The 16,903-nt window shown below is 34.1% G+C and overlaps 1 protein-coding gene across 1 annotated transcript; it reads right to left on the bottom strand.

Moving 5' to 3' along the window:
- Positions 1 to 9,985: 9,985 nt before the first annotated feature.
- Positions 9,986 to 13,532, bottom strand: LOC146527382 (uncharacterized). The gene has a single exon (XM_085206071.1). The coding sequence runs from the start codon at positions 11,441 to 11,443 to the stop codon at positions 9,986 to 9,988; it is 1,458 nt and encodes a 485-aa protein (XP_085062197.1). The 5' UTR covers positions 11,444 to 13,532.
- Positions 13,533 to 16,903: the final 3,371 nt, after the last annotated feature.

Consider the following 16,903-nt stretch of genomic DNA (forward strand, 5'->3'; position numbering starts at 1 on the left):
TTACCGATATTTTGATTGTAGGTCAACGGGACCGTATCTCGACAAACTGAGTTGACTAGCCTTACATACTTATACGTCCGTATTACATTTCACACACACACATCCAAACCTACATTCGTCAATATCTACAAGCATAAAAGCATTCCCTTCGCACAGGAACTAGAAAGGCACAAGTAAAAAGAATTTAATTACACACTTACTTTAGCAGAACAAGTGCTCAAAAAGAAAAAGCAAAAGAAAAAGTGCAACAAATAAGTCCACATTTTTATATTTATAGAAAGATACATAATTATATTATTATTTTAAAGTCTTTAAAATGTCATTCACATATAGTTTTAAAAAATAAATAAATCTGAAATCACCTGCACTATATGTCGAAGTTAATAACGCTAAAATATTAATAAAATACTAAAAACCTTAGTTTATCGTAACAAAATGGCGGTGGCCAGGCCCCGCCAGGACTCGAACCTGGGTCTCCCGGCTTTGTCAGTCGGTGCGTTACCACTTACGCTACAGGCCGATATAAGTAGTCATGAAATATTTTAATGAATTAAGATTTTGCGCATGCGTACTGTCCTGCCTGCCTGCCTACTGCAACCCTGAAGAATAAAACAAATACAAAACAATAAATAAATAACTCCAGAGATGTTAGCGTTTAAACAAACAAACTGTACCGCTTTACTTTATTCGTATAGACAGCATCATCATAAAGTAATATTGCGTTTTAGCAAATAGTCAGTGGAATGTTTAAGGTTCCATACCCCAAAAGAGAAAACCCTTATAGGCTCATTTCATTGTCTGCCTGTCACTGTACACGCGCAAGTCACCTTCTAGGGAATTCAGATGACGACGTTGAGATACTGCCAAACGAGAGATTTGTGAACTTAATGCAATCCATCAAAGATTACGCCTCTAGACCCTCAGCTTCATCCATTTCTGTCCGGTAGTTTTTGCGTGATTAGAGAACAAACAACCACACAGACAAGAATTCTGCTGAGTAGTTTTTAGCTGCTATAATCGATATGATAACCGCCCCAATTTTTACTTTTTATATCGTTCATGTACAGAATTGACTTTTATACCCTTATATTGTATAAAGAGGTAGAGATAATTTAAAAAAAACTTACGGCTAGAAAGGAGCACGACGAACGCTTTTGCCTTTTCGTATACAGGATGGAATTTTCAGCACCACTTTAAATGAACAGTTTTAACTACTCTATAAAAGCCTAATATAATTCAGAAAAAAAAAATCCCAAAAATAAAAAGGTTATTTTTCAAACAAAATCCATACCTATATTATACATTCGAAAGTAACTGTCTGTCTGTCTGTCTTTTACGCAATCAGGGCCAAACCGCTAATTTAATTGTGATAAAATACTCATATAGAGATACTTGAGGGTCTCGGGATGAACATAGGATATTTTTTTTTCTCATATTTGTAATATTTTCGATATATATCAATATATTAAAATATTTATTAATTTGACATGCAATTTATTCCGCCATGTTTATAACAACCGCCGTTGCTAAGCAACGATTTGCAAAGTTTGTTATTTTAAGAAAACGTCACCCAAAGTGAGTTTGCTTAATGCATACATGGCGCGCGCCGACATAGATTTGTATACATTAACAAAAATTAGATGATTTCTATAATTTTATACATGACCTTATGAAAATAAATATAATAGTCACTTTTAGCATTTCATGTAGATGGAAATTATAGTTTACTGTATAACATTCTAAAAAATAATTAAGGAGATGTCACCGATTCCAAATGACTTAGCCTACGAGTGGTATAGTATGAGTATGACCGACGCGAACTGTAAATTTTTATGTAATTATTTGCTGCTTATAATTAATTTATCTCAGTTCGGTTATCTATACCGATGTTATATACTTAAAATATCGTAATTTTAATCATTTGAGATTTTATTTAATATTGTTCGCTCAAATTATTAATTATTTAATATAGAAAAATGTGTAGTACGCGCGCACGCCAAACTTTGGGTACTTTTTCTAATATTAAGAATTTTCTTTAGTTACTTTTACTTTACTTTACTTTTACTTTTTTGGTTTGTTCATTTCGGTTACTCAGATATTTTTTCTAATAATAAATCTCCAGTTATTATTATTTTTTAACTTATTTTAATTATTTAGGCTTATATTTTCGCGGGCGTAGCCGCGTCCGGGCCCACTAGTAAATAATAAAATTATCGTTTTAAAATAAAACGCCATTTGTAAAGTATAACATAGGCACGCACACACTTACCTGTCGGCGCGGCAACGTCGCACATTTATGTGTGCGTCACACGAAATACAGGTATGGATAAAAATCGTGAAATGAAAAAAATCCCACGTGCAAACTGTTGAGGTACCTTGATTCATACTGAACATTGGTTAAAGGTGAACCAGCTCATGTTTAATTTCAGAAACCACCGGGGAGGAAGCTCATTCTGCAGAATCAACACAATACACGGGGGGTCGCTTATTATATTAAACAAGAACCTTAAGTTCAAGGAACGGAAAGATATTGTGTCCCTTTCTGTAGAATGTTCTATCGAATTAGCGTGTGTTCAATTAGAGCAATTCATTGTTATATGTGTATACAGACCTCCCTCCGCCAATTTAGAATTATTTTTAGAAGTAATGGATGAGGCCTTAAGCAAACTTACCAAGTCGGGTAAGCCTTTGTTAGTGTGTGGGGACTTTAATGTTAATATTTTGGAAAGTTTAAGTCCCACCATAAATTTATTAAGTCTTTTTAAGTCACAATTTACTTAATTTATTTATGGAGCCAACCAGAATAACTCCTACGACTAGTACTTGTATAGATAACATATTTACTGACATTATTCCATGCTACAAAAGTATTATTAATAAATTGGATTCTGACCACTCTGGTCAGCTAGTAGAATTCTCTAGTAAGAAAAAACAGGTGGCTAAGAGAAAAATTGCTTTTGTACGTGTCACAGCTAGTCGTTTGGAACGTATGAGAGTTAGTTTACTAACTAATTTACTAGTTTTAGATATAACTTTACCTCCCAATTCTTTGTACAATTCTTTTTTTTACTCTTTTATTAATAAATTTCATTCAATATTTACTCCCAAAGAGATTACAATTACCAATAGTCCTATCTTTGGTGACTGGGCCACAGCAGGTATTTATAAGAGTAGGGAGACGCTGTATATGTTATATTATGAAAAACAGTTTAATAGTGGTGAAGAGTTTAAAGAGTACTTAAAATCTTACTCTAAAATTTTCAAAAGTGTTTGCAAAATTGCAACATCTTTATTATTATTAAAACAAAAATTAGAAATAGTAATAATAAAATTGAAGCCACTTGGAAGGTTGTTAATGCCGAGACTGGGAGAACTAGGGTGAAAGATTCTAATTTTAAACTTAGTATTGACGGTCACATTGTTGATTCCGATTTGGAAGTGGCCATTGCATTTGAAAAGTTTTTCTCTACTTTCCCAGTCAGTCTAACAAACGATTTAGGTTCTTCTACCACTATTGCAGAATCGTTAATTAAAGACAATGTTCCCGAATTTTATAATGGTTTCGTTTTCCGTCATGTAAATTATTCAGACATTAGTGTAGCTTTCAAATCAATTAGTATGAAAAAGACAGCCGACTTGTGGAGTGTCTCAGTTAATATCATAAATTCTTTAATTGATATTTTAATTCCTGATTTAGTTACAATTTTTAATAGATGTATTGATTGTGGAGTGTTTCCTGATTTGATGAAATATAGTAAAATAACTCCATTGTTTAAATCAGGTAGTACGCAAGACCCTACAAATTTCAGACCGATTTCAGTACTACCTACGTTTAGTAAAGTTTTTGAAAAGCTGATACTCAGTCAGCTTCTTACTTATTTTAATAAAAATAAATTACTGCACACAGGTCAATTTGGTTTCACTCGTGGAAGGTCAACATCTGATGCTGGGGTCAAATTATTAGAGAGTGTATTCGCGGCTTGGGAGGAGTCACGTGATGCCTTTGGGGTGTTATGTGACTTGTCCAAAGCATTTGATTGTGTGCAGCATAAAACTCTTATCAGGAAGCTACACCACTATGGTATAAGAGGCACTGCTTTGGATCTTCTCACTTCTTATTTAAGTGATAGGATTCAAAGGTAAATGTCAACGGGAAACTATCACACGGGTCACCTGTAGCATTGGGGGTGCAACAAGGCTCTACTCTGGGTCCGTTTTTGTTCCTTTTGTACATTAATGACTTACCTCACCTTATGAGAGATATCTGTGAAATAGTGTTGTTTGCAGATGATACATCTTTAGTTTTTGAGGTTAATAGACGGCAATTGGAAATTGACAATGTAAACAATGCTCTTTCTAGGATATAACACTGGTTTAGTGCCAATAACTTGCTTTTAAATAGTAGTAAAACTAAATGTATCAGGTTCTTTACTAAGAATGTGCAACAAGCAGAAACCAGGGTTTTGATGAACAATGAGGAACTTAAAGTAGTTAATGAAACTGTGAAAATTTCTTAGGTATAACATTAGATGCTAAGTTACAATGGGGTCCGCATATAGAAACTTTATCTGGTAGACTTAGTTCGGCAGCGTATGCTGTCCGTAAGATTCGTCAACTGACCGATGTTGACACCGCGCGTTTAGTATACTTCAACTATTTTCATAGCATTATGTCTTACGGCCTATTACTTTGGTGTAGTGCCGCTGACATAGATACCATTTTTGTGCTCCAAAAACGGGCTGTCCGAGCAGTCTATAAAATGGGTCCACGGGAGTCACTAAGGAATAAATTCAAAGACTAACACCCTCACACTACACTCCCAATATATTTACGACAACTTAGTATATGTGCATAAAAATATTAATAAATTTAATAAAAACAGTGACCTCCATCAACATAATTTAAGAAATAAAAATAAGCTTGCTGTGCCATTCTCTAGGCTCCATAGTGTCTCACTCATTCGTAGGTCAAAGTATACACTTTTATAATAAACTTCCAAACGACGTGGTTAATTTATCACTGAACAAATTTAAAAAAATGGTAAAGCACAGGCTCTGCCAAAAAGCATATTACTCTGTTAAAGATTATGTTCGCGATAAAGATGTTTGGAAATGAGTTGCTCTATTTCTAAGTTAAAATTGTTAATTGTAATTTGTAACAAATGTTGGCATTTAAAAAGAGTGGCCATGAGTTTCTTTGCCTGTATCTTCTCATGAGCTCAACCATTTGAACGGGCTTTTTTCAAGTCAAAATTGCAAATTTTTTTTGGTTATTTTGTTTTGTATTTTTTTTCTACTTTATGACATGTCCAAGTAAATGTCAAGCATTTTTATGAAATAAAGATATTTTGTGCTCAGGCAACCATTCTGCAATAGATCAAATCTGCCCAGAGCATGCGAGACAGCGTTTGATTAAAAAAGCAATGTCGCAAGAAAATATTTCCTTTTCCCAGGCCTCTGCTCAGTTTCCTCATTCACGCAAGCCTTATGCTGAGGTGGCAAAACATCTTGCCTCTCACACTGCTCCTCCTCATTCTCAGCCCTCTATTGAAAGTACATCTTCCTCCAACAATCATTCTCATACCACTTCCTCATATAAAAAAAACAGTCATTCAATCTGCTCGTCCTCATTCTCCAAGTCCACCTGGCTATGACATAGTAGCTCATCGTAATATCATCTCTTTAGATTCATCCGCTCTTGGTAATGGTTGTGCCATTAATACTCCCTCATCCCATTCTCCATCTACTGAACAACTCTTGCATACTCTTCTACTCATTTTGACTAATCATTTGTCTCCCATTCATGGTATTAATAACCAACCGAACAACGCAGCTCCTATCACCCTTAATGCTCCTTCATCCTCCATTACTCTTGCCCATGGACTCAATAAAAATAATTCAGTGGAACTGTAAAAGTCTCTCTCAGAGGAAGCCTGAACTAATTAACTTGATTCAAGAACATAAGCCTGTTATTCTTGCCATCTCTGAAACCTGGTTGAGGCCTGGTGTACGGTTTCGTGTGCCTGGTTTCTCTTGTTTGAGGGATGACAGGTGTGATGGATATGCAGGTAGTGCTTTTTTGATTAATCGCTCGTTCCCTTTTTCTCGCGTGTCCCTTCCTTCCCATAGCCCCAATTTTAATGTTTTTTTTTTTTTTTTTATTTTTTTTTTAATCTGTTTTTATTTAGGGACTTTTTAAGTAGAAAGGATACAAAAATGTCAGTCCCATCGTTCCCTTAAAACGTAACTAATTTACAAAATACTTACTTGCTAAAGTAAATTTTAAACTTATTTATTAAATACACTATTTAACCTTAAACTTATACAACCATCTAGCTACAACAGAATTTGGTTTAGACAGCAGACATTGAAAAATACCCAAATCCAATGTATTTATGTTGAAACGACAACATAATTTTCTACGAGCCTCGGCATTGAGAACACATTCCACCAAGAAATGGTGTACATCTTCATCTATTCCACACAATTCACATTTTGGAGACGTTACTTTTTTCATGAGAAAACCAAATTTTCTTAGTGGCATATGACCAGAACGAAGCCTAAGACCCATAACAATTTGTTGGCGCGTCATTTTTTTTTCCGCAAACCACGGGATATGAGGAAGCTTGTTCTGAATAACTTTATACCATATTCCTTTACTTTTCGACCTTTCATCAAAATACTCTGTCCAAATTTCTCTCAAATTATTTTTGTACTTGATTAAAATTTCAGAAAAATCTGGTAAAATATTTAAATTTTCTCCTTCGACTAAAGCCTTACGTGCTAATTTGTCAGCTTCCTCATTTCCCTTTATTCCAAGGTGGGAAGGAACCCACTGGAGTTTTACAACAATACCTTTGTGGAGTAACTTGATTACCTCGTTTAACAACTTATATGCAACTGGTACGCCTCTATTGCCTTTAATACATTTATCTAGATGAAACAGTGCACTTTTACTATCAGAGAAGACAACAACCTTATTACAATTAAAACTAGAAACATGAGTAAGTGCCATAAATATAGCAGTAAGTTCAACTGACATTATAGTGATATTATTTTCAATTTTAAACATCCTGCCAACTACACCATTTGCATCAAAAAAGGAACATCCCACATTAGAATTAACTTTAGAGCCATCAGTGAAAATGGAATACCAACCTGCATAATCTTGATTAATTTCGTGAATAATTTCATATTTTGCCATATTAAGGTCCAATTTTTTTTTTGAAGTCTTTATACAACTTAAATCCGTTTTAATTATATTTTTACTATCTATATTAGACATCCAAGTATCTAAGCTAAACATATCCAATAGGGATGAGGAGCTAATATTTTCTACTTTTATATTTTGGTATAGGCATGATAATAGCGGTTTCTTTTTCCTAGTCCAATATCTTTTATTGAACAGTAGATTTAACTGAGAAATACATTTTATAGTTTCATTCCTACTCAATGATTCACACTTTAAACTATATTTTATACCTAAATAACGTCTCCTCACAAAGAGGGGAGGAATGCAAAGGTCACTTTCCATGACATGTATTGGTGTAGATCTTATATATCCACCAATAACCCTCATAGCTATATTCTGTATTCTATCTAATTTAATTAAATGTGTATTGGCGCTATTATCATATAAAAAAGACCCATAGTCTATTCTACTTCTTACTAATGCTAGATATAATCTACGAAGATGCAGAGGGTGCACTCCCCAACCTGGACCCGCTAACACCTTAAGTATTTTAATCAAATTAACAACTTTTGCACAGGTGACATCAATATGTTTGCCCCATCGAAGCGATCTATCAAGCCATAGTCCTAAATATTTAATATTGTCTACAACTTCTAAACTAGAACCATTAATTAAAACATTTACATTCTGGTGTCTAAAGCCTGTACTAAAAATACATAACTTCGACTTTGAAGTTGAAATTTCAAGGCCTAAGTCATTTAGTAGATTCACAAACATGTCAACAGCCACCTGTATATATAACACGCTTTCTTGAATATTGTTTTGACTTGAATACAGCACAAAATCATCAGCATATTGACTAATACAAATATTTTGAATAACTTGACAAATTTCTATAGTTACCACGTTAAATAGTAAAGGTGAGAGGGGATCTCCTTGGGCAAGACCTTTGCTTGTCCATCTCTCGAAAAACAAATTATTTATATCACTTTTAATTTTAAGATGTCTTTCATTCAAAAAGGACCAGATATATTCACAAATTAATGAGCCAGCTTTTAAGCTATCTAACCTAGTAACTATAGTTTCGGGCAATATATTGTTATAAGCCCCTTTTATATCTATAAAACAAGCAACCGTTTGTACATTGTTCGTGAAACCACTTTGAATTTTAGTAATCAACCGAGTCAAATTATCTAAACATGACTGACCCTTTCTAAAGCCCGTAGTATGTGGAGAAAAAACATGATTCCTTTCCAAAAACCATTCTAATCTCTCCTTAATCATATTATGAAAAGTTTTGCAAACACAAGACATTAAAGAAATTGGTCTTAATTTATCTTCGCTTGGCTTTGGAAAGGCAATAACCTCAACTAATCTCCACTGATGTGGAATATTACCTGTTTTGAGTATTAAGTTAAATATATCCAATAAATAAAATTTTGCATTATCAGGTAGATTAAATAGCATCAAATAAGAAATTCCATCATGACCAGGTGAACTATTTTTTTTTTTTAAAACATTCTCCAATTCACACAAAGTAAAATCTTGCTGTAGGAAATCATTCTTTGAATGAAATGCAGGTTTGTTTACCGATACATAATCTGGCGACAAGCTACATAATAATTCTTGCTTTTTCTCATCGGAAGTACCTGGTCTAGCCCTTCTCAAACCCTTAATCCATTGCATTTTTTGCCACATATCCACTGCGCTAGTATTTTCATCAACGGAGTTCCAATATGACTGCCAACTATTACGCTCAGCTGCCGAAATTAATTTTCTAGCTTCAGAAATTTTTCCCTCTAAACTAGTTAAGTTGTCAGGTATTGGATTACGTCTAAGATTTTTAAGCGCTAACCTTCTTTCAGCTACGATCTTCGACAAACTTTGACTCCAATAAGACTTGGGTACAAATTTTCGTAGAATATTATTGCAGTATCTAATTAAAGGAACGTTTTTTTCTACAGCAGTATTTAATTGCTCAACAAACCAATTATATCTTTCTTGCAAATTATTTGATTCAAAAGTAGTATTGGCAAAACTATGTGTTAAATGGATTTTGTATTCTTTCCAGTTAGCCTTACAATAATTACGTTTTTCAGTAAAGTGTATAGTCTCCTCATAATTTATGGCAGCTTTAATAATCAAGTGGTCGCTACCAAGACTTTCATTAGTAACCCTCCAATGTACGTTGGCAGCTATGTCAGAGGAACAAAAGGTGATATCCGGTGAAGACTCTTGTAAGAGCCCATTAACCAATTGAATTCTGGTAGGACTGCCATTATTTATTGAAATAAAGCCATACTCCAGAGAACTATCGAATAGTTGACTTCCTCTAGTATCTATCTTATCAGACCAACATGTATGATGCCCGTTGAAATCTCCTGCAATTATCGTATTTTTTGATACCAAAGAAAATAGATAATCCCAATGAGCTTGACTTGTATTAATGTTACTAGGACAATAAACTGAGATAACATTTTTCAGAACTGAATTATTTAGAATTTTAACATGCACCACCTCTACGTCAGAATTCGCTAAATTAATTGGTCCCAACATAGTTCTAAGTGATTTATGAGTAATAATAGCCACGCCTCCATATGAGTCAATTCTATCCTTCCTGTAAACGTGATATTGACTTATATTTAGATCGGACCCCGCTTGTAACCATGATTCACTTATAATGGCAATATGAACTTTTTCTGTATTCAAAAGCAATTTGAAATCTGATAACTTTGGCCTAAGACTATGAGCGTTCCACTGAATAATATTTAAGTCACATTTATTATAATTTTTGCTAGCCATTGATAAAAGATAAAATTTTATTGAGCATCACACTATTTTTAACATATATTGATAACCAGTCACTTATTTCTCCTACAATTAACCAGACCACATCAAAAAACTTCTCCTTAATTTCTTTTTTAGATAAAATTATTTCTTTAATTTTTTCTATGAGTCTCCCACATCTTATACTTTTATAATTGGTCTCATCGCTACTCTTGCCGCTATTCTCTATAATAGTTTTATGTGGCTTGCCTCGATTTGGTTTATTTATAGAATATGCCTTCTTCGAGAAACTCTTTCTCTTAGTAATATATTGACCTTCTATATTTCGCGATATGGAATTAGAGTCACTTTCCTCTAAGTCTTGCGCTACATCCGTAAGTGGTTTCGACCTAGGGTGACTTTCGCCCTCCGCTGCTAGGACATCCCTGTAAGATAGATTTTCACGGTCATGGGTGGCTTGGTCAGAAGCTTTATTCAGTACTGGAAAAATTTCAACATTTAGCGTTTCTCTTTTCTGTCCAGATTCTCTACACATTCCTTTCTGTAGCCGATATGTATCAAGGGCACTTTTGTATGTTAAGTTATTTTGAGACATGATCGATCTAATCTTCTTTTCCTTAATAAAAATAGGACATGTTTTGTCTAGGGCCATGTGCGGGCCTTTGCAGTTCACACAAATAAATTGTACAGATTCACAATTTTGATGGTTTTGCCCACATTTAGGACATATGATTTTCTTGGATGGACACGCCCTACTCAAATGGCCAAACTTCCAACATCCAGAGCACTGAGTCACTGGAAAGGTGTAGGGAACAACCTTAAACCTGCACCCGTATCCGAAAATATACGGGGGTAAGGTTGAACTTTTAAAGACCACCCGTATTGTAAAGCACGGTACCCATTCACCATTTCCATTCAATCTTTTAAGCCGCCTCACCGCCATAATTTCCACATCACATTTAAACATCTCAATAATCTCTTCTTCATCGATATCTAAATCTATATCTTTAACAACACCGTAAGAGACTCGAACTTCAGTAGTAGGTTGACATTTATATTCCAGTTCTGTAATCTTTTTATTGTTCATCAATTTGTCCGCATCAATTTTGTTCGTAAATGAAATAATAACCTTATATGGTCCCTTATACTTAACTCTCAAAATATTGTTAATATTCTCCGCCCTCATCAGCTTAGCCATGCCTATTTGTTTAGGTAATACCTGCTTAGACGATAGGCTAACATCGAAAGTTTCGTCCTGGTTAGATGTATTTCTAAGAATACACTTGGACTTTCTTTGCACTAAGGTAAAATCTTCTTCACTTCTAATTGCACTACTGTCACTTCTTTGCCTTTTTTCAACCATTCGACTTTCAACTCTATTTATTTCGCTTTTTTCCTTTTTAATGTTGTGGCAGTTAAAGCTTTTGATATAACTTTTGTTTCGTTTTACATTCCCCATCCTCATTCTTCTCTAGGTGCAGATATTCAGCTTATTTTATCAAGTCTCTCCCGGCCACTCATCGTCCTCGGTGACTTTAACTCCCACCACACGGCGTGGGGCTGCCATTATTGTGACAGTTTTGCATTACAGTTATTGGACATTTTTGATGATGAAAATGTCTGTTTTGTTAACGACGGTTCGCCAACCCGCAGAGTTTACCCGCATCAGAATCCTAAGAGTGCAGTTGATTTGACCCTTTGTTCTCCTTGTTTGGCTCCTTGCCTTAATTGGGAAGTTCTCTCATCATCCTTCGGCAGCGATCATTTTCCCATCATTGTTTCATTGCGTAATAGATCATCTCCTCCTTCCGCCCCAACCCCTCTGTTGCCTTACCGGTTGAATAGAGCTAATTGGTTGGAGTTTTCGTTATTTGTGGATTCCCAACTCTGCAGTTTTCCCAATATTAATTCAGATAACTCTTTGGCTTGCTATGAACATTTTATTAACATTTTATACTCTGCAGCTGATTCTAATATTCCACGTAAACGGATTGGTTGTAAAATATTATCATCTCCTCCTTGGTGGGACGAAGATTGCACTGCTGCTATTAAAAATCGCAAAGCTGCTGAACGGAAATATATCCAGTGTATGACTCCCTCAAATTTTATAGTTTACAAGAAAATAGCAGCCCAAACAAAAAGACTATTTAAAAACAAAAAGAAAAAGGGTTGGCTTCGGTTTTGCCAGTCACTGCACCCTCGCACTCCATCCGCTAGAGTTTGGAAATATATCAAAATTTTCCGGTCCTCCATTAATGATTTTCTGTGTAACATATCGTCCAATGAATCTTCTTGGCTAAAAAATTTTATGTGTAGTCTTGCTCCCCCCTTTGTTCCTAACTTTGATTGCTTTAACTCTCCCCTACCATCGCAGGTTGATGTTATGGATATCCCCTTTTCTATTAATGAGCTCCAATGTGCTTTAAATGGCTTAGCTGACTCTTCCCCTGGTGTTGATGGTATTCCCTATTCGTTTCTTACAAATATTAGCATTCCTGCCAAAAAAGTATATCTTTCTATTGTTAATTTTTTTTTAGAATCCTGTTTTGTTCCTTCATCCTGGAAAACTCAAGTTATAATCCCAATTCTTAAACCTGGGAAAGATCCCAAGGAGTCTTCTTCGTACCGTCCCATTGCCTTGTCTTCCACGGTATGCAAAGTTATGGAGCGTTTAATAAAAAATAGACTAGACTGGGTAATGGAGAGTAGGGGATTACTCTCTAACTCTCAATTCGGATTTAGAAAAGGTATTGGCACAATCGATAGCCTTAGTGTCCTCACTTCAGAAATTCGCCTAAGTTTTGCTAAGGGTGAATATCTTTTAGGTGTTTTTCTTGATATAAGCTCCGCCTACGATAGCGTCATTCTTTCTAAACTTAAATTTAAAATGCTTAGTCTTGGTCTCCCTCCTAAATTATCCCATTTCATTTTTAATCTCTTTTCCGGCAGATCTATTCGTATCAGGCATCAAGGCAACCTTCTTCCTCCTAGAACCCTTTGGAATGGCCTCCCTCAGGGCTCCGTGCTGAGCCCTCTTTTATATAGCTTTTATACCCAAGACCTTGATAAATCAGTTGATAGCTTTTGTAATATTTTGCAATACGCAGACGATATTGTCTTATATTTTAGTTCCAAAAACATTGTCCAAATTGTAAGTAGAATTAACAGTGCTTTGTATTATTTAGGTGTTTCGCTTTCTATGCATGGGTTATCTTTATCAGTCCCTAAAAGTAGTGTGGTTGTTTTTACACGTAAAAGGTATATTCCTGTGGTCAATATTGTCTATAACAATCAAAGTATTCCGGTTCTTAACTGCGTCAAATTCTTGGGTGTGCTTTTAGATTCTAAACTGTCTGGTTCTCCACATATGGAATATGTGTCCAATAAGTGTGAAAAAAATCTTCAAATTTTACGTGCAGTATCCGGGGTTTGGTGGGGTTCCCATAATTTTACGTTAAAACTGTTATATAACGCCATTATTCGTAGCCATTTTGATTATGCTATTTTCTTGTTAGATCCATGCTACAGGTCTGCTTTATCCAAATTAGATAAAATTCATTATAAGGCCCTAAGAATCATCTTAGGTGCTATGAAGTCATCCCCAACAAACGCCATGCAAGTGGAGTGTGTTGATCCTCCACTTCACCTTCGTCGCCAATACCTTTCTGATCGTTTTATCTCTAAAGTCCTACAGTCTTCATCTCATCCTTTGATTAGGTGTCTTCATCGTATGTCTCGTGTCATTAAGTCCCCACGGCACTTTCCTTGTATCTTAAAAAGCTTCCGTAAATTTTCATCCCTTTCAACTGGTATTTTCTCTTCACCTATTCGCTCTTTATATTCTATTTCGTTTAGTGCGCTTACGTATAATCCTTCTGTATTAACGAGCCTGGGTATTGTGAAAAATGATCCAGGTGCTAATATAAAATTTCAAATTTGTTTTGCTAAAAACTGGCCAGATTTCATAGGCATATTTACAGATGCATCTAAGTCCCCTCATAGTTCCAATGTTGGGGCTGCTTGTTGGATTCCTAAATACAAAATTATATTAAGTTTTAAATGCCCCCCTGAAACTTCTACCTTTTCTGGTGAATGTATAGCTTTGCTTGAAGGCATCTTATTCGCAGAATCGCACAATTTAAAAAAAGTAATAATTTTTACAGATTGCTTGAGTGCCCTACAATCTTTGTTGCAAAATCCTTTCCGTAGCAAATCTAATTTTCACCTTGTATTCAAAATTAGAGAAGCTTTGTATCGTTGCCACTTACAAGGGGTACTCTTATCGCTGGCATGGATCCCGAGCCACTCTGGTATCACAGATAATGACATAGTCGATTCCCTTGCCAAATCTGCAGTGTCCTCTGGGCCCGTAACTCATAATTTTATATATTCCCATGACTTATTGTCATTGTCAAAATTTGATTTAAAGTCTTCATGGAATTCTTTTTGGAGTAAATCAATATTAATAAAAGGTAAATATTTCGCTTCTATCCAACCGGAAGTTCCAACCTTTCCGTGGTTCTATCGTTATAGGCGCGCTAGTAGATCGGTGACATCTACTATTTGTAGACTTCGCCTAGGCCATACCTGTACGCCTCTACATTTAGCTAAATTAAGGATTAAAGATAGTTCTATTTGTGAGTGTGGCTTGGAGGAGGGTTCTACGGACCACATTCTAATTAATTGTCCAAAGCTTCTGTATTCTTTATATGATATCCTTCCTCCTAATGTTCAACGTCCTATTAATGTAAAATGTATATTACACTTAGTTTTTAGTCCATTTATTAGATTGTTAGTTAAGTTTATTGTAAATAATGATATTAAGTTATAGGTGTTCTCTGTGTGTATTTTTTTTCTTAGTGTTTATTTTTGACTGTACATATGTGTAATGTAATGTTTGTTTGTTTTAGGTTATTGTTCCAGTTCATCCATTACCATATATATATATATATATATATATATATATATATATATATATCAGTTCATATTTCCTCTCAAAATTTACTGAACCATATCATTCGTGTGTTTTCTACTATACGTGACACTGGCAGATTATTTTGCGCCTGTCATCGCAAAATCAGGCCATTAAAACAAAAAAAAAAAAAAAAAAGATATTTTGACTTTGACTTTGACTTCATTTCTTTAGTTCTTTCTGGATTTGAAATATTTTACGCTATATGCAGTTTCAGTAAAAGGAGCGCTGCCTCTTCCACCCTGTATAACTACAAGAAAATCCTTTATTTAAAAAACGTAATACCTATATGAATAATAATTAAATAACATGTTATTACTATTTATTTATTCATATAGGTATTACGTTTACGTTTTTACGTTTTAAAGTAGGTAGGTATATGGCATATGCATTGCGGAAATCAAGCAAAAATATACAAATTACGTGGTAAAATTAGAAATTATTGTTAAAAATACAGCAAATATGCACTTATAGTAAATGTTTATAACTATTATAAATTTATCAACTTGCATTCATTTATCAAAAGTAACAGTTATATCATACAAAATTTAATATTATATAGATAACTAGTGGGCGCGCGCAGCTACGCCTGCTTATTTAGACTCTTAGAGGTGAATTCTAATAAACCATGAAACACGTGTTCAATGAAATAATTTTGTCAAAATTTTTAATTTTATAAAAATCGGTGACGACTTAGAGTTTTTCCATACAAACTTTCAACCCCTTATTTTCACCCTTAGGGGGTAAATTATAATAAACCACGAAACAAATGATTAATGATATATTTTTAAAAGTCTCAATTTCAAAATTTTATAAAAATCGGTGGCGATTTTAAGATTTTCCCATACAAACTTTCAACCCCTTATTTGCACCCTTAGAGGGAGAATTCTAGAAAACCATGAACCATGTGTTCAATTAAATACTTTTGAAAATCTAAATTTCAAATTTTATAAAAATCGGTGGCGATTTAAAAAAAATCCATACAAACTTTCAACCCCCCTTTCTCCCCTTTAGGGTTAAAATTTTTCAAAATCCCTTCTTAGTGGATGTCCAGATTACGAAAGTAAACATTTGTCCAAATTTCACGTTTCTACCATCAGAAGTTACGGTTGTGCGTGCGTCTTACCTCAGTCAGTGATGTCCTTTTATATATATAGATTATTTATAGAGGAACATAAAAATATGTATATAATAATCAAAACAATCACTTATGAAACTACAGGGTGGTTACCAAATGCAAAAGCATATTTACAAATATTTAGTAGGATAAGAAAATATTATAACTAATCTTATAACATAATATGAATAAATATCATAAAAAAATTATATAGTACCAAATTGGTAGATTCAATTACTGCCAAAAATCACCATAATTCTAAAATATAATAGATTATAATTATATAAACAATTTTATATGCATGCATATTTTACATCTTCACGCACTTTGCCGCACAGCAGGATAGCAAAGAGAACCTAGTGTCAAGACACTTCGCTCTACGCTTTCCGCTCTAATTGGAGGATTCACGTGTTAAGTGAGGGACCATTCTTTGCCACAACGACGGGCTCTTATGTTTTTGATTGAACAAGTACATGATTAAAAACCTGCTGTATTAATTTTTCTACTTCTCCAAAAGTATTATCAATAATAAATATATATCACAAATTAAATTAGGAAAAAATACATACGAGTATATAATATTATGCTGATATAGCCAGCCATATTTAAAAAGTTCATTTTTTTGTGAATTTTTTATTTATTAAATAAAGCTTTGCGTTAAATATTTTTTTTAATTTGAATTATATATCGCACAAATATTATTATCATACAACATATTAACAAGATATTTCTATAGAATAAAAAAAACAAACATTTAAAGTAGCGCTCAGCACGGATTAAATTTACTTTTACAAAAATTGAGTGAATGAATGAATGAATGAATGAAATAAAACAAA

Source organism: Heliconius melpomene, chromosome 21 (assembly GCF_056956725.1).
Source record: "Heliconius melpomene rosina isolate 202511_hmr_F chromosome 21, ASM5695672v1, whole genome shotgun sequence".
In the NCBI taxonomy this organism is placed as follows: Eukaryota; Metazoa; Arthropoda; class Insecta; order Lepidoptera; family Nymphalidae; genus Heliconius; species Heliconius melpomene.